This window comes from Salmo salar, chromosome 17 (assembly GCF_965601325.2).
Source record: "Salmo salar chromosome 17, fSalSal1, whole genome shotgun sequence".
Classification (NCBI taxonomy): domain Eukaryota; kingdom Metazoa; phylum Chordata; class Actinopteri; order Salmoniformes; family Salmonidae; genus Salmo; species Salmo salar.
Genome location: NC_138307.1, coordinates 86271888 through 86297944, shown reverse-complemented (window position 1 = coordinate 86297944; position 26057 = coordinate 86271888). Strand labels below are relative to the sequence as shown.

At 44.6% G+C, this 26057-nt stretch overlaps 1 protein-coding gene across 2 annotated transcripts in view; it reads right to left on the bottom strand.

Annotated features, from left to right (window-relative positions):
* LOC106595257 (serine/threonine-protein kinase B-raf) overlaps nucleotides 1–26057 on the bottom strand; it is a 64800-nt gene that overhangs the window by 24529 nt on the left and 14214 nt on the right. The window contains exons 4-10 of one of the 2 annotated variants that reach the window (XM_082964344.1): nucleotides 12630–12733; nucleotides 11506–11608; nucleotides 9977–10125; nucleotides 6979–7098; nucleotides 6415–6574; nucleotides 3485–3524; nucleotides 2743–2871 (exon numbers count right to left, since the gene is read on the bottom strand). In XM_082964344.1, the coding sequence (XP_082820470.1) occupies nucleotides 2743–2871; nucleotides 3485–3524; nucleotides 6415–6574; nucleotides 6979–7098; nucleotides 9977–10125; nucleotides 11506–11608; nucleotides 12630–12733 (805 nt within the window). The remainder of the gene's footprint in view (nucleotides 1–2742; nucleotides 2872–3484; nucleotides 3525–6414; nucleotides 6575–6978; nucleotides 7099–9976; nucleotides 10126–11505; nucleotides 11609–12629; nucleotides 12734–26057) is intronic. The other variant, XM_082964345.1, reaches the window with a different exon arrangement.

The following is a 26057-nucleotide window of genomic DNA, read 5'->3' as shown; positions in this document are numbered from 1 at the left end:
GTGCAGTAGGGAACTCTGGGTAATGTAGTACTTTAACTGCATCCTCTACTTTATAACCAATACGTCTCAATGTGGCTTCCAACATTACATTAAAAAGACAAAAACCTACTCACACTGGAAGGTAGGGACTACACTACACCGTCAACTACAGTCAGCCAATACACTACACCGTCAACTACAGTCAGCCAGTCAATACATTACACCGTCAACTACAGTCAGTCAGTCAATACATTACACCGTCAACTACAGTCAGCCAATGAATACATTACACCGTCAACTACAGTCAGCCAATGAATACATTACACCGTCAACTAGTCAGCCAATGAATACACTACACCGTCAACTACAGTCAGCCAATGACTACACTACACCGTCAACTACAGTCAGCCAATGACTACACTACACCGTCAACTACAGTCAGCCAGATACACTACACCGTCAACTACAGTCAGCCAGTCAATACATTACACCGTCAACTACAGTCAGTCAGTCAATACATTACACCGTCAACTACAGTCAGCCAATGAATACATTACACCGTCAACTAGTCAGCCAATGAATACATTACACCGTCAACTAGTCAGCCAATGAATACATTACACCGTCAACTACAGTTAGCCAATGACTACACTACACCGTCAACTACAGTCAGCCAATGACTACACTACACCGTCAACTACAGTCAGCCAATGACTACACTACACCGTCAACTACAGTCAGCCAATGACTACACTACACCGTCAACTACAGTCAGCCAATGACTACACTACCCCGTCAACTACAGTCAGCCAATGACTACACTACCCCGTCAACTACAGTCAGCCAATGACTACACTACCCCGTCAACTACAGTCAGCCAATACATTCCACTACACCGTCAACTACAGTCAGCCAATACATTCCACTACACCGTCAACTACAGTCAGCCAATACATTCCACCGTCAACTACAGTCAGCCAATACATTCCACCGTCAACTACAGTCAGCCAATACATTCCACCGTCAACTACAGTCAGCCAATACATTCCACCGTCAACTACAGTCAGCCAATACATTCCACCGTCAACTACAGTCAGCCAATGGATACCACCGTCAACTACAATCAGCCAATAAATTACACCGTCAACTACAGTCAGCCAATAACATTACACCGTCAACTACAGTCAGCCAATACATTACACCGTCAACTACAGTCAGCCAATACATTACACCGTCAACTACAGTCAGCCAATACACTACACCGTCAACTACAGTCAGCCAATACATTCCACCGTCAACTACAGTCAGCCAATACATTCCACCGTCAACTACAGTCAGCCAATACATTCCACCGTCAACTACAGTCAGCCAATACATTCCACCGTCAACTACAGTCAGCCAATACATACCACCGTCAACTACAGTCAGCCAATACATTACACCGTCAACTACAGTCAGCCAATACATTACACCGTCAACTACAGTCAGCCAATACACTACACCGTCAACTACAGTCAGCCAATACATTCCACCGTCAACTACAGTCAGCCAATACATTCCACCGTCAACTACAGTCAGCCAATACATTCCACCGTCAACTACAGTCAGCCAATACATTCCACCGTCAACTACAGTCAGCCAATACATTCCACCGTCAACTACAGTCAGCCAATACATTCCACCGTCAACTACAGTCAGCCAATACATTCCACCGTCAACTACAGTCAGCCAACACATTCCACCGTCAACTACAGTCAGCCAACACATTCCACCGTCAACTACAGTCAGCCAACACATTCCACCGTCAACTACAGTCAGCCAACACATTCCACCGTCAACTACAGTCAGCCAATACATTCCACCGTCAACTACAGTCAGCCAATACATTCAACCGTCAACTACAGTCAGCCAATACATTCCACCGTCAACTACAGTCAGCCAATACATTCCACCGTCAACTACAGTCAGCCAATACATTCCACCGTCAACTACAGTCAGCCAATACATTCCACCGTCAACTACAGTCAGCCAATACATTACAGCGTCAACTAGTCAGCCAATACATTACACCGTCAACTACAGTCAGCCAATACATTCCACCGTCAACTACAGTCAGCCAATACATTCCACCGTCAACTACAGTCAGCCAATACATTACACCGCCAACTACAGTCAGCCAATACATTACACCGTCAAGTGGTATGTCAGTTCTGAGGAGGTTTATAAAATGTTCTATACATCTATACTGTACTCTCCTATTCCGTGATCAGAGCCCGGATCCAAAGCATCTCAGACTAGGATCTGGTTTCCCTTCTAGATCATAATGAATGAGACTATATGGACAGATCCTAGATGCACAGTCCTACTCAGAGATGCCTTGTGGACACAGGCCCTGAACACAAAAACCCTCCCATATGAGAGTTTTGGAAGCAGAGGGGGACGGGGGGGGGGGGACGGAAGGACGACGACGGGTAGTGACAGTGTGAGGGATCATGGTCGTGAGAGAAAACGTAAGGAAAGAGGGTGAAGAGTGAAACACAGATGGACAGTGGGAGGGCCAAAACACAGGTGGTGGGTGAGGACACACACACACACACACACACCACAATACACACACCCACAATAACACACACCACAAACACACACACACACACACACACCACAATACACACACGCCACAATATACACACACCACAATACACACACACACACACACACACACCACAATACACACACAGAGGCACACCACAGAAGCCTAGCTACCTCGGTACACAGGCTCGGACTCAAAATCAAAGACTATGTCATTGGGGTAGGAGTATAGGAGGGGGCTTGAGGTCCGTGTTCGGTGCTTCCTCAAGCAGCGGGCGGGTGGGTGGGTCTGCAAGGGGGGGGCTGCAAGGGGGGGAAGAGAGAGACACAGCAGGATCACTGGCCCTGAAGACCAGCTACTGGGCCCACCTGACCCTACTTCTCTATGGTACCTACTGTAGGCCTGATCCAAAATGGACGCCTAGTCACTGTACTGTGCTCTACTTTTGGCCAGAGCCCAATGAGTGCCAATGAGGAGAATGCATGAATCTGGCTCCATGGACCAGTAGAAAGTTGGAGAGTTTTTCCCACACATTATCACTGGCCAAAAGTAGTGCACTAGATAGGGAACCATTTGAGACTGGCCCCATAGTAGGTAGTCTACACTCTTTCAGAGGGAGCATGGACGGGCAGTGGAAATCAGAGAATGTTAGGGGAATAAAAAAAGGGTAGATGGCTCTCTTAAAGGGGAAGTCTCCTTAAAAAGGGACAGAGCCATTGTTTTACAGTCTAAGGACAAATATTCTGAATATGCATCAACAAGACTTGTAGAAATAGAATTCTGACTGGACAAAATGAGCTTCAAGGGCCTTGTAAAACAAGAGAGAAAGAGAACACAGATGCAGGATGTGGGGGACGGGGCGACGGGACGGGGACTTGTTGATTGAATTACTGATGATGATGATAACTTCCTTACCTCCTTCTGACCTCTGTAAACCTTGGTCTCGAATCAAGTCCTGAAAGAGAGAGAGAGGAAATAACAGAGAATCACAATACTGTGAAGACAGCTGGGCATCTAGATTCCAGACAAACGCTACAAGCTGGGTTATATCTTGGTAACTGGTATAACAGTGGAACTGACAGCGTTTTAACTGCTTTGCAGATATGAAAACAGACAAATCATATTAGTAAAAAAAATATATCAAAAATTCCCAGTTTATGCTTACAAAACCAACTTTATAAAGAGGTTTTAAAAACAGGTTACATTTGACTCAAAATGTTATGACGTACACTAAAGGCATTGATGGCAGAACAGATGGATGTAGTTCAATGCACGATTTATATAATAAACCAATACATGTCTTGGTGGTCCAGAAAATATTGCTATCATGTTGTAAATCACAGCGGACATGGTACCATTCAGAATGCACTGTCTCAGTTTCAATGGCTCAATATTTTGGACAAAAAAAAAATAAAGGACGAATGCAACTAAGGCTGGGAATGACAATATAATCAAACTAGCAAGGCCTAATGATCACAAGTCAGCAATAACGTGGCTAATAGGCTAGCGTATCTATTTATGTAGCAAGCTAAAAACACGGAGCCTAACATTAGCTAGCGAGCTAGCTGCTAGGAGGATGTCATGTCATTGGAGAAGTGGGTGACTTTTCCTCCATCTTGTTTTTTCCGGTGGCTACACACAGTTAGAGATGCAGGTGTCATTGGGTAAAAGCTAGCAAGAACTAGAACGGCTTTAAACAGTTAGCATATCTCTCGCATTCGTAAATTCAGAGCGAAGAATAACTGATGAACTTAACGCGCAACACCTGCTGAATATGACCGGGGTCAGTAAACGTAGGCAAAGTAATAGTTAGTCAAGAGCGCTCTAGATAGCATGTAAACGGCTCTGCTAGAGCGCTCTAGATAGCATGTAAACGGCTCTGCTAGAGCGCTCTAGATAACAGGTAAACGGCTCAGCTAGAGCGCTCTAGATAACAGGTAAACGGCTCAGCTAGAGCATTCTAGATAGCGTGTAAACGGCTCTGCTAGAGCGCTCTAGATAGCGTGTAAACGGCTCAGCTAGAGCGCTCTAGATAGCATGTAAACGGCTCTGCTAGAGCGCTCTAGATAGCATGTAAACAGCTCTGCTAGAGCGCTCTAGATAACATGTAAACACCTCTGCTAGGCGGAGTCAGGTTGTCAGAGTAAGGTGTTACTAATTTATGTCTGGAAGTAGCTAGCTAGCTAACAAGGTAGCCAACATTTGACAGTTGGCTTGTGTGCTTGGCTGGGACAAGCATGCATTGTTGGCAGGCAAACTGCAGAAATACGAGGAGGCTACAATTCCTCCATCGATTACCAGTGCAATTTTGACAGACAAAATTAGGTGAAAAAGTTTTAGAGGGTTTATTTAATGTTACTTTGGTAGATCATCTTTCTCTGGCTAGCATTAGCTGTTGATGATGTGTATAACTGAAGGAGAGAGACACTGCCTTGTCATGGTTGTTTGATCAACAGGACTGTAATGTTCCCAAATGTAAGAAATATTTGCAGAAATCCATTCAGGTGTATTTTGTGGCTTTTGGTGAATGTGTTCTATTGATCTAAAGTCGCTCTGTTGCTACTTCCTGTTAACACACAGTCCAGTTCATAGTGAATGATGACAGGTCCTACTTCCTGTTAACACACAGTCCAGTTCATAGTGAATGATGGCAGGTCCTACTGCCTGTAAACACACAGTCCAGTTCATAGTGAATGATGACAGGTCCTACTGCCTGTAAACACACAGTCCAGTTCAAAGTGAATGATGACAGGTCCTACTTCCTGTAAACACACAGTCCAGTTCATAGTGAATGATGACAGGTCCTACTTCCTGTAAACACTCAGTCCAGTTCATAGTGAATGATGACAGGTCCTACTGCCTGTAAACACAGTCCAGTTCAAAGTGAATGATGGCAGGTCTTACTTCCTGTAAACACACAGTCCAGTTCATAGTGAATGATGACAGGTCTTACTTCCTGTAAACACACAGTCCAGTTCATAGTGAATGATGGCAGGTCCTACTTCCTGTAAACACACAGTCCAGTTCAACGTGAATGATGACAGGCCTCTGTGCAAATGGCTTGTTTGTATACTGTAGCTACTGTAGCTCTGATTGGCTATGGTGCACCAGTCTGCGTAAACTCTGGTCCTGGACGAGACAGATGGGATTTTAAATCAGGTTTTATTTCCTGCAGTGTCAATGAACTGTATGAACCATACAGTTAAATGTCCAAAAGCACGGCTGCTTTCCCACTCTATATTGCTATAGAATTTTCACAAATGCCCAAACATTCTATGAATTTATAAAAACATGAAAACGACCGTATCTAAGTGCTCGCTTTAAAAAAAAAAAAGAAGGCTAATATTCTTCCTGGGGCGTATATAAAAAGATTAAGACTTCACGTTGCTAAAAACACTGTCAGTTCCTCTTTAAGTATCTCTTTAAGGGGCTCCCGAGTGGCGCAGCGCTCTAAAGGCATTACATCTCAGTTTCTAGAGGCGGCACTACAGACACCCTGGTTCGATTCCAGGCTGTATCACAACCGTCCGTGATTGGGAGTCCCATAGGGGCGGCGCACAATCGGCCCAGCGTCGTCCAGGTTCGGCCGGTGGTAGGCCGTCATTGTAAATAACAATTTGTTCTCAACTGACTTGCCTGGTTAAAATAAAAGGTTAAATATATACAAGTATGATTACTATGGTGGTATTTGGCCAAGAATTACAGTACACGACTTAACCCAGATGAGCACCCCCTTTAACTAGTGCTGGCACATACACATTGTACATTAGCAGTACTACTTGTCTCCAGCAGGGGGAAGTGTCTGAGCTCTCAGACACACAGACAACAGGAGACGTTGGACTCACGTCTATGTTGACGGGTTCGATGGTGTTGATGTGGACGTTGGGAGCGGAGGACGAGCGGTCTCTCTGTCCAAACTGGTTCCTGTGGTCCTCTTCTCCGGGCCTGAAATTCTGGGGGATAGGGATGGACTTGGACGGGGACACGCTGGTGTGGCACAGGGACCTGGGGGTCAGAGAGACAGAGAGAGAGAGGTCAGAGAGGATGGGTGTTGAAACTCTGGAGGGGGTGGAGATGGACGTGGACAGGGACCTGGGGGTCAGAGAGACAGAGAGGTCAGGGCGGGGTGGGTCAGGGAGAATGGGGGTTGAAATTCTGGGGAGATGGACGTGGACAGGGACCTGGGGGTCAGAGAGCGGTTAAGAGGGGAGGAACAGGGTGGGTCATCTCACTGGGGACATATGGCACAGCATTAGCAGAGATTCCAGTCTACATTGAATCTAGCGAGGAGACACAAGACGATCAAGTCTGTCTGTTTAAGGTAGTCTTAAAAATGGCTTCCTCTCCTCGTCTCCTTTCCTTCAACTGTGCCGAGGTGAGAATGGGATCAGGACAGCTGTGAGACTCACCCGGTGGAGTCGGACGGAGGCAGTGAAGGGTAGACCTCGGACACGGGGGTGGTGCCCTCTGATGACACCTCCTCCTGGGTGATGGGGTGGTGCTCAAAGAACTTCGACACCAGCAACAAACTGCAGCAGAGAGACAACATACAGGTTAGACCTGGTAGAGAGCCCCAACATACAGGTTAGAACTGGTAGAGAGCCCCAACATACAGGTTAGACCTGGTAGAGCCCCAACATACAGGTTAGAACTGGTAGAGCCCCCCAACCTACAGGTTAGAACTGGTAGAGAGCCCCAACCTACAGGTTAGACCTGGTAGAGAGCCCCAACATACAGGTTAGACCTGGTAGAGAGCCCCAACCTACAGGTTAGACCTGGTAGAGCCCCAACATACAGGTTAGACCTGGTAGAGAGCCCCAACATACAGGTTAGAACTGGTAGAGAGCCCCAACATACAGGTTAGACCTGGTAGAGCCCCAACATACAGGTTAGAACTGGTAGAGAGCCCCAACATACAGGTTAGACCTGGTAGAGCCCCCCAACATACAGGTTAGAACTGGTAGAGAGCCCCAACATACAGGTTAGAACTGGTAGAGAGCCCCAACATACAGGTTAGAACTGGTAGAGAGCCCCAACATACAGGTTAGAACTGGTAGAGAGCCCCAACATACAGGTTAGAACTGGTAGAGAGCCCCAACATACAGGTTAGAACTGGTAGAGAGCCCCAACATACAGGTTAGAACTGGTAGAGAGCCCCAACATACAGGTTAGAACTGGTAGAGCCCCCCAACATACAGGTTAGAACTGGTAGAGCGCCCCAACATACAGGTTAGACCTGGTAGAGCCCCAACATACAGGTTAGACCTGGTAGAGCGCCCCAACATACAGGTTAGACCTGGTAGAGCGCCCCAACATACAGGTTAGAACTGGTAGAGGCCCCAACATACAGGTTAGAACTGGTAGAGCCCCCAACATACAGGTTAGAACTGGTAGAGAGCCCCAACATACAGGTTAGAACTGGTAGAGAGCCCCAACATACAGGTTAGAACTGGTAGAGAGCCCCAGCCTACAGGTTAGAACTGGTAGAGAGCCCCAACCTACAGGTTAGACCTGGTAGAGCCCCAACATACAGGTTAGAACTGGTAGAGAGCCCCAACATACAGGTTAGACCTGGTAGAGAGCCCCAACATACAGGTTAGACCTGGTAGAGCCCCAACATACAGGTTAGAACTGGTAGAGAGCCCCAACATACAGGTTAGAACTGGTAGAGAGCCCCAACATACAGGTTAGAACTGGTAGAGAGCCCCAACATACAGGTTAGAACTGGTAGAGCCCCCCAACATACAGGTTAGACCTGGTAGAGCCCCAACATACAGGTTAGACCTGGTAGAGCCCCAACATACAGGTTAGACCTGGTAGAGCCCCAACATACAGGTTAGAACTGGTAGAGCCCCAACATACAGGTTAGAACTGGTAGAGCCCCCAACATACAGGTTAGACCTGGTAGAGAGCCCCAACATACAGGTTAGACCTGGTAGAGAGCCCCAACATACAGGTTAGAACTGGTAGAGGCCCCAACATACAGGTTAGAACTGGTAGAGCCCCAACATACAGGTTAGACCTGGTAGAGCCCCAACATACAGGTTAGAACTGGTAGAGAGCCCCAACATACAGGTTAGACCTGGTAGAGCCCCAACATACAGGTTAGAACTGGTAGAGCCCCCCAACATACAGGTTAGACCTGGTAGAGCCCCAACATACAGGTTAGACCTGGTAGAGCCCCAACATACAGGTTAGAACTGGTAGAGCCCCAACATACAGGTTAGAACTGGTAGAGAGCCCCAACATACAGGTTAGACCTGGTAGAGCCCCAACATACAGGTTAGACCTGGTAGAGCCCCAACATACAGGTTAGAACTGGTAGAGCCCCAACATACAGGTTAGAACTGGTAGAGAGCCCCAACATACAGGTTAGAACTGGTAGAGCCCCCCAACATACAGGTTAGACCTGGTAGAGCCCCAACATACAGGTTAGAACTGGTAGAGCCCCAACATACAGGTTAGAACTGGTAGAGCCCCCCAACATACAGGTTAGAACTGGTAGAGCCCCCCAACATACAGGTTAGAACTGGTAGAGCCCCAACATACAGGTTAGAACTGGTAGAGCCCCCCAACATACAGGTTAGAACTGGTAGAGCCCCAACATACAGGTTAGAACTGGTAGAGCCCCAACATACAGGTTAGAACTGGTAGAGCCCCCAACATACAGGTTAGACCTGGTAGAGAGCCCCAACATACAGGTTAGACCTGGTAGAGAGCCCCAACATACAGGTTAGAACTGGTAGAGCCCCAACATACAGGTTAGAACTGGTAGAGAGCCCCAACATACAGGTTAGAACTGGTAGAGAGCCCCAACATACAGGTTAGAACTGGTAGAGCCCCAACATACAAGTTAGACCTGGTAGAGCCCCCCAACATACAGGTTAGAACTGGTAGAGAGCCCCAACATACAGGTTAGACCTGGTAGAGCCCCAACATACAGGTTAGAACTGGTAGAGCCCCAACATACAGGTTAGAACTGGTAGAGAGCCCCAACATACAGGTTAGAACTGGTAGAGAGCCCCAACATACAGGTTAGAACTGGTAGAGAGCCCCAACATACAGGTTAGACCTGGTAGAGCCCCCCAACATACAGGTTAGACCTGGTAGAGCCCCAACATACAGGTTAGAACTGGTAGAGCCCCAACATACAGGTTAGAACTGGTAGAGAGCCCCAACCTACAGGTTAGACCTGGTAGAGCCCCAACATACAGGTTAGAACTGGGACACTAGCAATACTAGAAGGGGCAGATCAGGCCAAACGTCTGTCTCGGGGACAGGTCAAGTTAACTTCAGTCTCAAACAAGGAAAAAAACGACAGAATTACATGACACATCAAGTTAAAACTGCCCATCCCGTCCACCTTTCCTCAATGAGTTGAATTGATTAATTTGATCGATAACTCACTCTAGCTGGTCGTAGTTGACACACATGAGCGGCACCTCTGTGCTGCAACGTTGGTGAAACTTATAGCCACACGTCTGACATCGGAACCCCTGGAACAGAAGCTTCCGGCAAAAATCGCAGAATGCCAACGTAAAAAAGGTCTTCCTCACCTGGGGAACAGACAGAAACAGAGACAGAAAATAGAGTAGGAAACGTCAGGGAGCAGGGTTGGTTGTACCTTCTGTCCCATCCACGGAGATATACAAAAGTGAGTCGTCTTTCTATGTGCCATCTCCATTTTGAAGTAGTCCATGTTCTTCTTCTATTGTGTTTGAAACAAAAAGTGTAAAGCTAACATTGATTATTTACCGCCACCTGCTGGACTCCTGAACCAACTCTTGTCATAAAATGTAATTGTGGCCACTAGATGGCAGTGCTATAGCTTCGAAAAGACATTTACAAAACCAAAAAGACCATCCAATTTGAAGAAGACAATGCTCCGATCATATGGGAATCCAACCCATTGGATTCACAACCCAGTTGACTAATAAAAACAAAATGGTGGAATCCCTCAAAAGGCGATGTCCCAGGCTAAAACAAGATCTTTTCCATCTAGGAGCCCTCTTTCTACCTCTGTGTTTCTGTTCTTGTCTAACGTACAGTATATGCACGTGCCATTGTGAATGCAGGTGTTCCAATCATTGAGGACATTGGAGGTACATAGTTGCTCTTTCCTTCAGTGAATGAACTTGCTCTGATTTAACAAATAGTTTATTTGCCCGGGTCTACATGCATGGCCAGAAACAAACACGAGGGTCAACTCAACAATGGACTGAACCTTGCACTGTTTTGGACAGTTCATCCTCCTAGTTAAGTCTTTCTAGTGGCGTTTCCCAGTAACATCCCATCCCCAGCTGGTTCCTGAAGTCTAGTTCCATAGTTCTACACTGAACAAAAATATAAAAACGCAACATTTTAAAAAAAAAGTGTTGGTCCCATGTTTCATGAGCTGAAATAAATAATCCCAGAAATGTTTCATACGCACAAAAAGCGTATTTCTTTCAACATGTTGTGTAAAAATCTGTTTACGTCCCCTGTTAGTGAGCATTTCTCCTTTGCCAATATAATCCATCCATCTGACAGGTGTGGCATATCAGGAAGCTGATAAAACAGCATGATCATTACACAGGAGCACCTTGTGCTCCGGACAATAAAAGGCCACTTAAATAAATGTGCAGTTTTGTCACAACAACACAATGTCACAGATGTCTCAAGTTTTGAAGGAATGTGCAATTGGCATGCAAACTGCAGGATTGTCCAACAGAGCAGTTGTCAGAGAATGTAATGTTCATTTCTCTACCATAAGCCTGAGGGGTATTTGTGTTTGTAATAAAGCCCTTTTGTCGGAAAAAAACTCATTCTGATTGGCTGGGCTTGACTCCCAAGTGGGTGGGCCTGGCTGCCAAGTGGGTGGGCCCATGCCCTCCCAGGCCCACCCATGGCTGCACCCCTGCCCAGTCATATGAAATTCTAGTTCCAGTCGTACTCACAAAGTTGTGTGTGGTAAGAGGAACGTTCTCCAGCACTTCCACGTGTAGCTCCTCCCCTGTCAGCCAGGAGATGTCCGTGTCCCAGCCAAGAGGCTTCATCTCTCTGAGACAGGTGACAGGAAGCAGAGTTCACCGGGTCGTGGTTGAGTTTAGTACACACGTGGGTTGTTGTTGATGTTGTTGTTGTAAAAGAGAATGTGTTCTCAATGATTTACCTTGTTCAACAAAGTACAATAAAATAAACTGAATTGTGCGAGTGTGTACCTGTCAATTGCCCTCTCACCGTGTGTACCTGCACATTGCCCTCTCACCGTGTGTACCTGCACATTGCCCTCTCACCGTGTGTACCTGCACATTGCCCTCTCACCGTGTGTACCTGCACATTGCCCTCTCACCGTGTGTACCTGCACATTGCCCTCTCACCGTGTGTACCTGCACATTGCCCTCTCACCGTGTGTACCTGCACATTGCCCTCTCACCGTGTGTACCTGCACATTGCCCTCTCACCGTGTGTACCTGCACATTGCCCTCTCACCGTGTGTACCTGCACATTGCCCTCTCACCGTGTGTACCTGCACATTGCCCTCTCACCGTGTGTACCTGCACATTGCCCTCTCACCGTGTGTACCTGCACATTGCCCTCTCACCGTGTGTACCTGCACATTGCCCTCTCACCGTGTGTACCTGCACATTGCCCTCTCACCGTGTGTACCTGCACATTGCCCTCTCACCGTGTGTACCTGCACATTGCCCTCTCACCGTGTGTACCTGCACATTGCCCTCTCACCGTGTGTACCTGCACATAGCCCTCTCACCGTGTGTACCTGCACATTGCCCTCTCACCGTGTGTACCTGCACATTGCCCTCTCACCGTGTGTACCTGCACATTGCCCTCTCACTGTGTGTACCTGTACATTGCCCTCTCACCGTGTGTACTGTGCTGAAATGATTATAAAGTTGGGCAGGAGCATCAATTGACAGAATGTGGAGATTTTATCTTTTTGGCCAAGGTATACGTGTGTGTGTGTGTGTGTGTGTGTGTGTGTGTGTGTGTGTGTGTGTGTGTGTGTGTGTGTGTGTGTGTGTGTGTGTGTGTGTGTGTGTGTGTGTGTGTGTGTGCTTACCCATCCTGTATCCTGTAGACAGCACAGCACTCAGGGATTAGTCCCCTCATCATTAAAGCCTTCTTCAGAGAGTCTCTGACTGTCATGCCACAGCGGGCTGGGACCTGGGACAGACACAGAGGAACCATACAGTTAGTTTCAGGGACGGAACAGCAGGTATGGACCATATACAGCTGAAGTCAGAAGTTTACATACACCTGAGCCAAATACATTTTAACTCCTGTTTTTCCACAATTCCTGATATTTAATCCTAGTAACAATTCCCTGTCTTAGGTCAGTTAGGATCACCACTTTATTTTAAGAATGTGAAATGCCAGAATAATAGTAGAGAGAATGATTTATTTCAGCTTTTATTTTTTTCATCACATTCCCAGTGGGTCAGAAGTTTACATACACTCAATTAGTATTTGGTAGCATTGCCTTTAAATTGTTTAACTTGGGTCAAACGTTTCAGGTAGCCTTCCACAAGCTTCCCACAATAAGTTGGGTGAATTTTGGCCCATTCCTCCTGACAGAGCTGGTGTAACTGAGTCAGGTTTGTAGGCCTCCTTGCTCGCACACGCTTTTTCAGTTCTGCCCACAAATTTTCTATAGGATTGAGGTCAGGGCTTTGTGATGGCCACTCCAATACCTTGACTTTGTTGTCCTTAAGCCATTTTGCCACAACTTTGGAAGTATGCTTGGGGTCATTGTCCATTTGGAAGACCCATTTGCGACCAAGCTTTAACTTCCTGACTGATGTCTTGAGATGTTGCTTCAATATATCCACATAATTTTCCATCCTCATGATGCCATCTATTTCGTGAAGTGCATCAGACCCTCCTGCAGCAAAGCACCCCCACAACATGATGCTGCCACCCCCGTGCTTCACAGTTGGGATGGTGTTCTTCAGGCTTGCAAGCCTCCCTCTTTTTCCTCCAAACATAACGATGGTCATTATGGCCAAACAGGTCTATTTTTGTTTCATCTGACCAGAGGACATTTCTCCAAAAAGTACAATCTTTGTCCCCATGTGCAGTTGCAAACCGTAGTCTGGCTTTTTTTGAATGGCGGTTTTGGAGCAGTGGTTTCTTCCTTGCTGAGCGGCCTTTCAGGTTATGTCGATATAGGACTCGTTTTACTGTGGATTGTCGTGGAAAATTGCAAGATTATGTTATAATGCTTGTATTGTATTATAATGGGTGTTTTATTCGACCGAATAGAGTATTCTGTTCACTATTGTGTGTGTGTGTTCTACTGAGGATGGGGCCTCTGGGAGATAATACTGACAGAGGAGATTTACGATGTCTTTTGGGTGATAAAACCTAAAGAGCATTCCAGATAACATGAGTTAATGTTTCTGTTCTATACCGTACCAGGGAGAGATGGTTCCAGTTTGGAGTAGGAGGACCAGATACTGGTCTATACAATGAAAACTGTTGACACAGTAATAACTGTCTGCTATGTATTATAGATACCTTTCATACAAATCTTAACCTTGTGACCCATTCTATGTATCTGTGGTTCGTCATGTACGTTGAGAGGGGTGTATCTTGGCTATAAAAGATCTTTGTACTTTTGTGTAATCACTTTTCAATGGTTCATTAGAAATGGTGCACCATTGAAAGTCAAGTGCTTTTGCAAAAGCTCTTAATTATTAAAGATGTAGTTTAAGTATAACTCTGACTGGTGTGTGAAGTTTGTCTCTCTCCTCATTTGGTAATACAGCAATTAACCACCACAGGATATAGATACTTTTGTACCCGTTTCCTCCAGCATCTTCACAAGGTCCTTTGCTGTTGTTCTGGGATTGATTTGCACTTTTCGCACCAAAGTACGTTCATCTCTAGGAGACAGAACGCGTCACCTTCCTGAGCGGTATGACGGCTGCGTGGTCCCATGGTGTTTATACTTGCGTACTATTGTTTGTACAGATGAACGTGGTACCTTCAGGCGTTTGGAAATTGCTCCCAAGGATGAACCAGACTTGTGGAGGTCCACCATTTCTTGGGGGTCTTGGCTGATTTATTTTGGATTTTCTCATGATGTCAAGCAAAGAGGTACTGAGTTTGAAAGTAGGCCTTGAAATTCATCCACAGGTACACCTCCAATTGACTCAAATTATGTCAATTAGCCTATCAGAAGCTTCTAAAGCCATGACATCATTTTCTGGAATTTTCCAAGCTGTTTAAAGGCACAGTCAACTTAGTGTATGTAAACTTCTGACCCACTGGAATTGTGATACAGTGAATTATAAGTGAAATAATCTGTCTGTAAACAATTGTTGGAAAGATGACTTGTGTCATGCACAAAGTAGATGTCCTAACCGACTTGCCAAAACTATAGTTTGTTAACAAGAAATTTGTGGAGTGTTTGAAAAACGAGTTTTAATGACTCCAACCTTGGTGTATGTAAACTTCCGACTTCAACTGTACATAGGCTATACGCATGGTCCAATATGTTCAAATCATTTTACCAACATCCCGCAAGGGCCGAAACTGGTTAAATCAGAATTTCCACGTTATTTCAACCCCCAAAAATATAATGTGGTGATGTTGACTCAACATGGAAAACTGATTGGATTTGTAACATTTAATCAAAGAAATTTCTTTTTTTTTTCTCCACCTAACTTTTAAATTAAAATGACTTTTTTTTGTGTTATTATTTCACGTTGAATTCACGTCAGTTGACAACTCAACCAAAAGTAAATCCAAACTAGACGTCGAAACTGCCGTGCGATGTGATTCGGCTCATTTCTGAAGGTGGAAAGTAGATTTGAAATGGTGTAGAGATGTTTAAACCGTCCAGACAGGCTAGAACACTTTACAATGCAGGAAGATACCACCTAGTCCTAAACAGAAGGGTTTGTTGGTTATCTGTATATGAAATCAGCTATGGCTCAGTTGGTAGAGCATGGTGTGTGCAACGCCAGGGTTGTGGGTTCGATTCCCAAGGGGGGGCCAGTACAAAAAAAATAAATAATAAAAAGAAGCATGATATGAAATGTATGAAATGTATGTATTCACTACTGTAAGTCGCTCTGGATAAGAGTGTCTGCTAAATGACTAAAATGTAAAAAAAAAAAAGCTGAATAACTTAATGCATGACACACTAATATGTCATGCATAATATGCATTCACCTGTACTGTGAATAAGACCTAGTCTACACCTTGATTTACCCTGTTTTAAAAATCAATCATTTATCTTTCAAATACAACACTCCTCTGCATTAGTTCAATGTCATGTTGAAGTATGAATGGCGATAGGAGGAGTAGGCCACACAGCATCAGGCCACACAGCATCAGGCCACACAGCATCAGGCCACACAGCATTAGGCCACACAGCATTAGGCCACACAGCATTAGGCCACACAGCATCAGGCCACACAGCATCAGGCCACACAGCATTAGGCCACACAGCATTAGGCCACACAGCATTAGGCCACACAGCATCAGGCCACACAGCATCAGGCCACACAGCATTAGGCCACACAGCATTAGGCCACACAGCATTAGGCCACACAGCATTAGGCCACACAGCATTAGGCCACACAGCATTACAGGAGAGAAGCAAGCGTACTTCTACCAAAGACACAGACTGGGCTCCAATCACACTGATGGCAACAGAGCTGTGCTTATTATTGTCAATGAGCAAATAGCCTAGCCTAGCATCACAAACCTAAGTCCTGTAGCTAAGTCATCTGTCCTTTAAGCTACATCCCCTTATGTAGCATGACACTTCTAATGAAGACTTGACCTTCCAGTTAAAAAACAGAACAGGAAACTAAATGTATAATACAACACCAACCTCTAGTTGTAATTATGGCAAAAGGCTGTGGTTTTTAAACTGACATACCAAACGATGAGGAAATGCATCAACGCAATAAAGAGTGAAACAATTACAGAGGTAGAGAGTATGCTGCAACCTGCACAGCAGAGGCCCAGGCCAACTCTCCCTAACATCATCAATACAGGCCATCTCTCCCTAACATCATCAATACAGGCCATCTCTCCCTAACATCATCAATACAGGCCAACTCTCCCTAACATCATCAATACAGGCCATCTCTCCCTAACATCATCAATACAGGCCATCTCTCCCTAACATCATCAATACAGGCCATCTCTCCCTAACATCATCAATACAGGCCATCTCTCCCTAACATCATCAATACAGGCCATCTCTCCCTAACATCATCAATACAGGCCATCTCTCCCTAACATCATCAATACAGGCCATCTCTCCCTAACATCATCAAGACAGGCCATCTCTCCCTAACATCATCAAGACAGGCCATCTCTCCCTAACATCATCAAGACAGGCCATCTCTCCCTAACATCATCAATACAGGCCAACTCTCCCTATCATCATCAATACAGGCCATCTCTCCCTAACATCATCAATACAGGCCATCTCTCCCTAACATCATCAATACAGGCCATCTCTCCCTAACATCATCAATACAGGCCATCTCTCCCTAACATCATCAATACAGGCCATCTCTCCCTAACATCATCAATACAGGCCATCTCTCCCTAACATCATCAATACAGACCATCTCTCCCTAACATCATCAATACAGGCCATCTCTCCCAAACTATTGTCTAATATCATCAATACAGGCCATCTCTCCCTAACATCATCAATACAGACCATCTCTCCCTAACATCATCAATACAGGCCATCTCTCCCAAACTATTGTCTAATATCATCAATACAGGCCATCTCTCCCTAACATCATCAATACAGGCCATCTCTCCCTAACATCATCAATACTGGCCATCTCTCCCTAACAACATCAATACAGGCCATCTCTTCCTAACATCATCAATACAGACCATCTCTCCCTAACATCATCAATACAGGCCATCTCTCCCTAACATCATCAATACAGGCCATCTCTCCCTAACATCATCAATACAGGCCATCTCTCCCTAACATCATCAATACAGGCCATCTCTCCCTAACATCATCAATACAGGCCATCTCTCCCCAACATCATCAATACAGGCCATCTCTCCCCAACATCATCAATACAGGCCATCTCTCCCTAACATCATCAATACAGGCCATCTCTCCCTAACATCATCAAGACAGGCCATCTCTCCCTAACATCATCAATACAGGCCATCTCTCCCTAACATCATCAATACAGGCCATCTCTCCCTAACATCATCAATACAGGCCATCTCTCCCTAACATCATCAATACAGGCCAACTCTCCCTAACATCATCAATACAGACCATCTCTCCCTAACATCATCAATACAGGCCATCTCTCCCTAACATCATCAATACAGGCCATCTCTCCCTAACAGCATCAATACAGGCCATCTCTCCCTAACATCATCCATACAGACCATCTCTCCCTAACATCATCAATACAGGCCAAATCTCCCTAACATCATCAATACAGACCATCTCTCCCTAACATCATCAATACAGGCCATCTCTCCCTAACATCATCAATACAGGCCAACTCTCCCTAACATCATCAATACAGGCCAACTCTCCCTAACATCATCAATACAGACCATCTCTCCCTAACATCATCAATACAGGCCATCTCTCCCTAACATCATCAATACAGGCCATCTCTCCCTAACATCATCAATACAGGCCATCTCTCCCTAACATCATCAATACAGGCCATCTCTCCCTAACATCATCAATACAGGCCATCTCTCCCTAACATCATCAATACAGGCCATCTCTCCCTAACATCATCAATACAGGCCATCTCTCCCTAACATCATCAATACAGGCCAACTCTCCCTATCATCATCAATACAGGCCATCTCTCCCTAACATCATCAATACAGGCCATCTCTCCCTAACATCATCAATACAGGCCATCTCTCCCTAACATCATCAATACAGGCCATCTCTCCCTAACATCATCAATACAGGCCATCTCTCCCTAACATCATCAATACAGGCCATCTCTCCCTAACATCATCAATACAGACCATCTCTCCCTAACATCATCAATACAGGCCATCTCTCCCAAACTATTGTCTAATATCATCAATACAGGCCATCTCTCCCTAACATCATCAATACAGACCATCTCTCCCTAACATCATCAATACAGGCCATCTCTCCCAAACTATTGTCTAATATCATCAATACAGGCCATCTCTCCCTAACATCATCAATACAGGCCATCTCTCCCTAACATCATCAATACAGGCCATCTCTCCCTAACATCATCAATACAGACCATCTCTCCCTATCATCATCAATACAGGCCATCTCTCCCTAACATCATCAATACAGGCCATCTCTCCCTAACATCATCAATACAGGCCATCTCTCCCCAACATCATCAATACAGGCCATCTCTCCCCAACATCATCAATACAGGCCATCTCTCCCCAACATCATCAATACAGGCCATCTCTCCCTAACATCATCAATACAGGCCATCTCTCCCTAACATCATCAATACAGGCCATCTCTCCCTAACATCATCAATACAGGCCATCTCTCCCTAACATCATCAATACAGGACATCTCTCCCTAACATCATCAATACAGGCCAACTCTCCCTAACATCATCAATACAGGCCAACTCTCCCTAACATCATCAATACAGACCATCTCTCCCTAACATCATCAATACAGGCCATCTCTCCCTAACATCATCAATACAGGCCATCTCTCCCTAACATCATCAATACAGGCCATCTCTCCCTAACAGCATCAATACAGGCCATCTCTCCCTAACATCATCCATACAGACCATCTCTCCCTAACATCATCAATACAGGCCAAATCTCCCTAACATCATCAATACAGACCCTCTCTCCCTAACATCATCAATACAGGCCATCTCTCCCTAACATCATCAATACAGGCCATCTCTCCCTAACATCATCAATACAGGCCAACTCTCCCTAACATCATCAATACAGACCATCTCTCCCTAACATCATCAATACAGGCCATCTCTCCCTAACAGCATCAATACAGGCCATCTCTCCCTAACATCATCAATACAGGCCATCTCTCCCTAACATCATCAATACAGGCCATCTCTCCCTAACATCATCAATACAGGCCATCTCTCCCTAACATCATCAATACAGGCCATCTCTCCCTAACATCATCAATACAGGCCATCTCTCCCTAACATCATCAATACAGGCCATCTCTCCCTAACATCATCAATACAGGCCATCTCTCCCTAACATCATCAATACAGACCATCTCTCCCTAACATCATCAATACAGGCCATCTCTCCCTAACTATTGTCTAATATCATCAATACAGACCATCTCTCCCTAACTATTGTCTAATATCATCAATACAGGACAGACCATCTCTCCCTAACATCATCAATAGAGACCATCTCTCCCTAACTATTGTCTAATATCATCAATACAGACCATCTCTCCCTAACTATTGTCTAATATCATCAATACAGGACAGACCATCTCTCCCTAACTATTGTCTAATATCATCAATACAGGCCATCTCTCCCTAACTATTGTCTAATATCATCAATACAGACCATCTCTCCCTAACTATTGTCTAATATCATCAATATAGGCCATCTCTCCCTAACTATTGTCTAATATCATCAATACAGGACAGACCATCTCTCCCTAACTATTGTATAATATCATCAATACAGACCATCTCTCCCTAACTATTGTCTAACATCATCAATACAGGCCATCTCTCCCTAACATCATCAATACAGGCCATCTCTCCCTAACATCATCAATACAGGCCATCTCTCCCTAACATCATCAATACAGGCCATCTCTCCCTAACATCATAAATACAGGCCATCTCTCCCTAACATCATAAATACAGGCCATCTCTCCCTAACATCATCAATACAGGCCATCTCTCCCTAACATCATCCATACAGACCATCTCTCCCTAACATCATCAATACAGGCCAAATCTCCCTAACATCATCAATACAGACCCTCTCTCCCTAACATCATCAATACAGGCCATCTCTCCCTAACATCATCAATACAGGCCATCTCTCCCTAACATCATCAATACAGGCCAACTCTCCCTAACATCATCAATACAGACCATCTCTCCCTAACATCATCAATACAGGCCATCTCTCCCTAACAGCATCAATACAGGCCATCTCTCCCTAACATCATCAATACAGGCCATCTCTCCCTAACATCATCAATACAGGCCATCTCTCCCTAACATCATCAATACAGGCCATCTCTCCCTAACATCATCAATACAGGCCATCTCTCCCTAACATCATCAATACAGGCCATCTCTCCCTAACATCATCAATACAGGCCATCTCTCCCTAACATCATCAATACAGGCCATCTCTCCCTAACATCATCAATACAGACCATCTCTCCCTAACATCATCAATACAGGCCATCTCTCCCTAACTATTGTCTAATATCATCAATACAGACCATCTCTCCCTAACTATTGTCTAATATCATCAATACAGGACAGACCATCTCTCCCTAACATCATCAATAGAGACCATCTCTCCCTAACTATTGTCTAATATCATCAATACAGACCATCTCTCCCTAACTATTGTCTAATATCATCAATACAGGACAGACCATCTCTCCCTAACTATTGTCTAATATCATCAATACAGGCCATCTCTCCCTAACTATTGTCTAATATCATCAATACAGACCATCTCTCCCTAACTATTGTCTAATATCATCAATATAGGCCATCTCTCCCTAACTATTGTCTAATATCATCAATACAGGACAGACCATCTCTCCCTAACTATTGTATAATATCATCAATACAGACCATCTCTCCCTAACTATTGTCTAACATCATCAATACAGGCCATCTCTCCCTAACATCATCAATACAGGCCATCTCTCCCTAACATCATCAATACAGGCCATCTCTCCCTAACATCATCAATACAGGCCATCTCTCCCTAACATCATAAATACAGGCCATCTCTCCCTAACATCATAAATACAGGCCATCTCTCCCTAACATCATCAATACAGGCCAACTCTCCCTATCATCATCCATACAGGCCATCTCTCCCTAACATCATCAATACAGGCCATCTCTCCCTAACATCATCAATACAGGCCATCTCTCCCTAACATCATCAATACAGGCCATCTCTCCCTAACATCATCAATACAGGCCATCTCTCCCTAACATCATCAATACAGGCCATCTCTCCCTAACATCATCAATACAGACCATCTCTCCCTAACATCATCAATACAGGCCATCTCTCCCAAACTATTGTCTAATATCATCAATACAGGCCATCTCTCCCTAACATCATCAATACAGACCATCTCTCCCTAACATCATCAATACAGGCCATCTCTCCCAAACTATTGTCTAATATAATCAATACAGGCCATCTCTCCCTAACATCATCAATACAGGCCATCTCTCCCTAACATCATCAATACAGGCCATCTCTCCCTAACATCATCAATACAGGCCATCTCTCCCTAACATCATCAATACAGACCATCTCTCCCTAACATCATCAATACAGGCCATCTCTCCCTAACATCATCAATACAGGCCATCTCTCCCTAACATCATCAATACAGGCCATCTCTCCCCAACATCATCAATACAGGCCATCTCTCCCTAACATCATCAATACAGGCCATCTCTCCCTAACATCATCAATACAGGCCATCTCTCCCTAACATCATCAATACAGGCCATCTCTCCCTAACATCATCAATACAGGCCATCTCTCCCTAACATCATCAATACAGGCCATCTCTCCCTAACATCATCAATACAGGCCATCTCTCCCTAACATCATCAATACAGGCCATCTCTCCCTAACATCATCAATACAGGCCATCTCTCCCTAACATCATCAATACAGGCCATCTCTCCCTAACAGCATCAATACAGGCCATCTCTCCCTAACATCATCCATACAGACCATCTCTCCCTAACATCATCAATACAGGCCATCTCTCCCTAACATCATCAATACAGACCATCTCTCCCTAACATCATCAATACAGGCCATCTCTCCCTAACATCATCAATACAGGCCATCTCTCCCTAACATCATCAATACAGGCCATCTCTCCCTAACATCATCAATACAGGCCATCTCTCCCTAACATCATCAATACAGGCCATCTCTCCCTAACATCATCAATACAGGCCATCTCTCCCTAACATCATCAATACAGGCCATCTCTCCCTAACATCATCAATACAGGCCATCTCTCCCTAACATCATCAATACAGGCCATCTCTCCCTAACATCATCAATACAGGCCATCTCTCCCTAACATCATCAATACAGGCCATCTCTCCCTAACATCATCAATACAGGCCATCTCTCCCTAACATCATCAATACAGGCCATCTCTCCCTAACATCATCAATACAGGCCATCTCTCCCTAACATCATCAATACAGACCATCTCTCCCTAACATCATCAATACAGGCCATCTCTCCCTAACTATTGTCTAATATCATCAATACAGACCATCTCTCCCTAACTATTGTCTAATATCATCAATACAGGACAGACCATCTCTCCCTAACATCATCAATAGAGACCATCTCTCCCTAACTATTGTCTAATATCATCAATACAGACCATCTCTCCCTAACTATTGTCTAATATCATCAATACAGGACAGACCATCTCTCCCTAACTATTGTCTAATATCATCAATACAGGCCATCTCTCCCTAACTATTGTCTAATATCATCAATACAGACCATCTCTCCCTAACTATTGTCTAATATCATCAATATAGGCCATCTCTCCCTAACTATTGTCTAATATCATCAATACAGACCATCTCTCCCTAACTATTGTCTAATATCATCAATACAGGACAGACCATCTCTCCCTAACTATTGTATAATATCATCAATACAGACCATCTCTCCCTAACTATTGTCTAACATCATCAATACAGGCCATCTCTCCCTAACATCATCAATACAGGCCATCTCTCCCTAACATCATCAATACAGGCCATCTCTCCCTAACATCATCAATACAGGCCATCTCTCCCTAACATCATCAATACAGGCCATCTCTCCCTAACATCATCAATACAGGCCATCTCTCCCTAACATCATAAATACAGGCCATCTCTCCCTAACATCATCAATACAGGCCATCTCTCCCTAACTATTGTCTAATATCATCAATACAGGCCATCTCTCCCTAACTATTGTCTAATATCATCAATACAGACCATCTCTCCCTAACTATTGTCTAACATCATCAATACAGGCCATCTCTCCCTAACATCATCAATACAGGCCATCTCTCCCTAACATCATCAATACAGGCCATCTCTCCCTAACATCATCAATACAGGCCATCTCTCCCTAACATCATCAATACAGGCCATCTCTCCCTAACATCATCAATACAGACCATCTCTCCCTAACATCATCAATACAGGCCATCTCTCCCTAACATCATCAATACAGGCCATCTCTCCCTAACATCATCAATACAGGCCATCTCTCCCTAACATCATCAATACAGGCCATCTCTCCCTAACATCATCAATACAGGCCATCTCTCCCTAACATCAAAACAGACCATCTCTCCCTAACATCATCAATACAGACCATCTCTCCCTAATATCATCAATACAGGCCATCTCTCCCTAACTATTGTCTAATATCATCAATACAGGCCATCTCTCCCTAACATCATCAATACAGGCCATCTCTCCCTAACTATTGTCTAACATGATCAATACAGGCCATCTCTCCCTAACATCATCAATACAGGCCATCTCTCCCTAACATCATCAATACAGGCCATCTCTCCCTAACATCATCAATACAGGCCATCTCTCCCTAACATCATCAATACAGGCCATCTCTCCCTAACATCATCAATACAGGCCATCTCTCCCTAACATCATCAATACAGGCCATCTCTCCCTAACATCATCAATACAGGCCATCTCTCCCTAACATCATCAATACAGGCCATCTCTCCCTAACATCATCAATACAGGCCATCTCTCCCTAACATCATCAATACAGGCCATCTCTCCCTAACATCATCAATACAGGCCATCTCTCCCTAACATCATCAATACAGGCCATCTCTCCCTAACATCATCAATACAGGCCATCTCTCCCTAACATCATCAATACAGGCCATCTCTCCCTAACTATTGTCTAATATCATCAATACAGGCCATCTCTCCCTAACTATTGTCTAATATCATCAATACAGGACCATCTCTCCCTAACTATTGTCTAATATCATCAATACAGGACAGCCATCTCTCCCTAACTATTGTCTAATATCATCAATACAGGACCATCTCTCCCTAACTATTGTCTAATATCATCAATACAGGCCATCTCTCCCTAACTATTGTCTAATATCATCAATACAGACCATCTCTCCCTAACTATTGTCTAATATCATCAATACAGGCCATCTCTCCCTAACTATTGTCTAATATCATCAATACAGACCATCTCTCCCTAACTATTGTCTAATATCATCAATACAGGCCATCTCTCCCTAACATCATCAATACAGGCCATCTCTCCCTAACTATCATCAATACAGAGCCATCTCTCCCTAACTATTGTCTAACATCATCAATACAGACCATCTCTCCCTAACTATTGTCTAACATCATCAATACAGGCCATCTCTCCCTAACATCATCAATACAGGCCATCTCTCCCTAACATCATCAATACAGGCCATCTCTCCCTAACATCATCAATACAGGCCATCTCTCCCTAACATCATCAATACAGGCCATCTCTCCCTAACATCATAAATACAGGCCATCTCTCCCTAACATCATCAATACAGGCCATCTCTCCCTAATATCATCAATACAGGCCATCTCTCCCTAACTATTGTCTAATCATCAATACAGACCATCTCTCCCTAACTATTGTCTACATCATCAATACAGGCCATCTCTCCCTAACATCATCAATACAGGCCATCTCTCCCTAACATCATCAATACAGGCCATCTCTCCCTAACATCATCAATACAGGCCATCTCTCCCTAACATCATCAATACAGGCCATCTCTCCCTAACATCATCAATACAGACCATCTCTCCCTAACATCATCAATACAGGCCATCTCTCCCTAACATCATCAATACAGGCCATCTCTCCCTAACATCATCAATACAGGCCATCTCTCCCTAACATCATCAATACAGGCCATCTCTCCCTAACATCATCAATACAGGCCATCTCTCCCTAACATCATCAATACAGGCCATCTCTCCCTAACATCAAAACAGACCATCTCTCCCTAACATCATCAATACAGACCATCTCTCCCTAATATCATCAATACAGGCCATCTCTCCCTAACTATTGTCTAATATCATCAATACAGGCCATCTCTCCCTAACATCATCAATACAGGCCATCTCTCCCTAACTATTGTCTAACATGATCAATACAGGCCATCTCTCCCTAACAT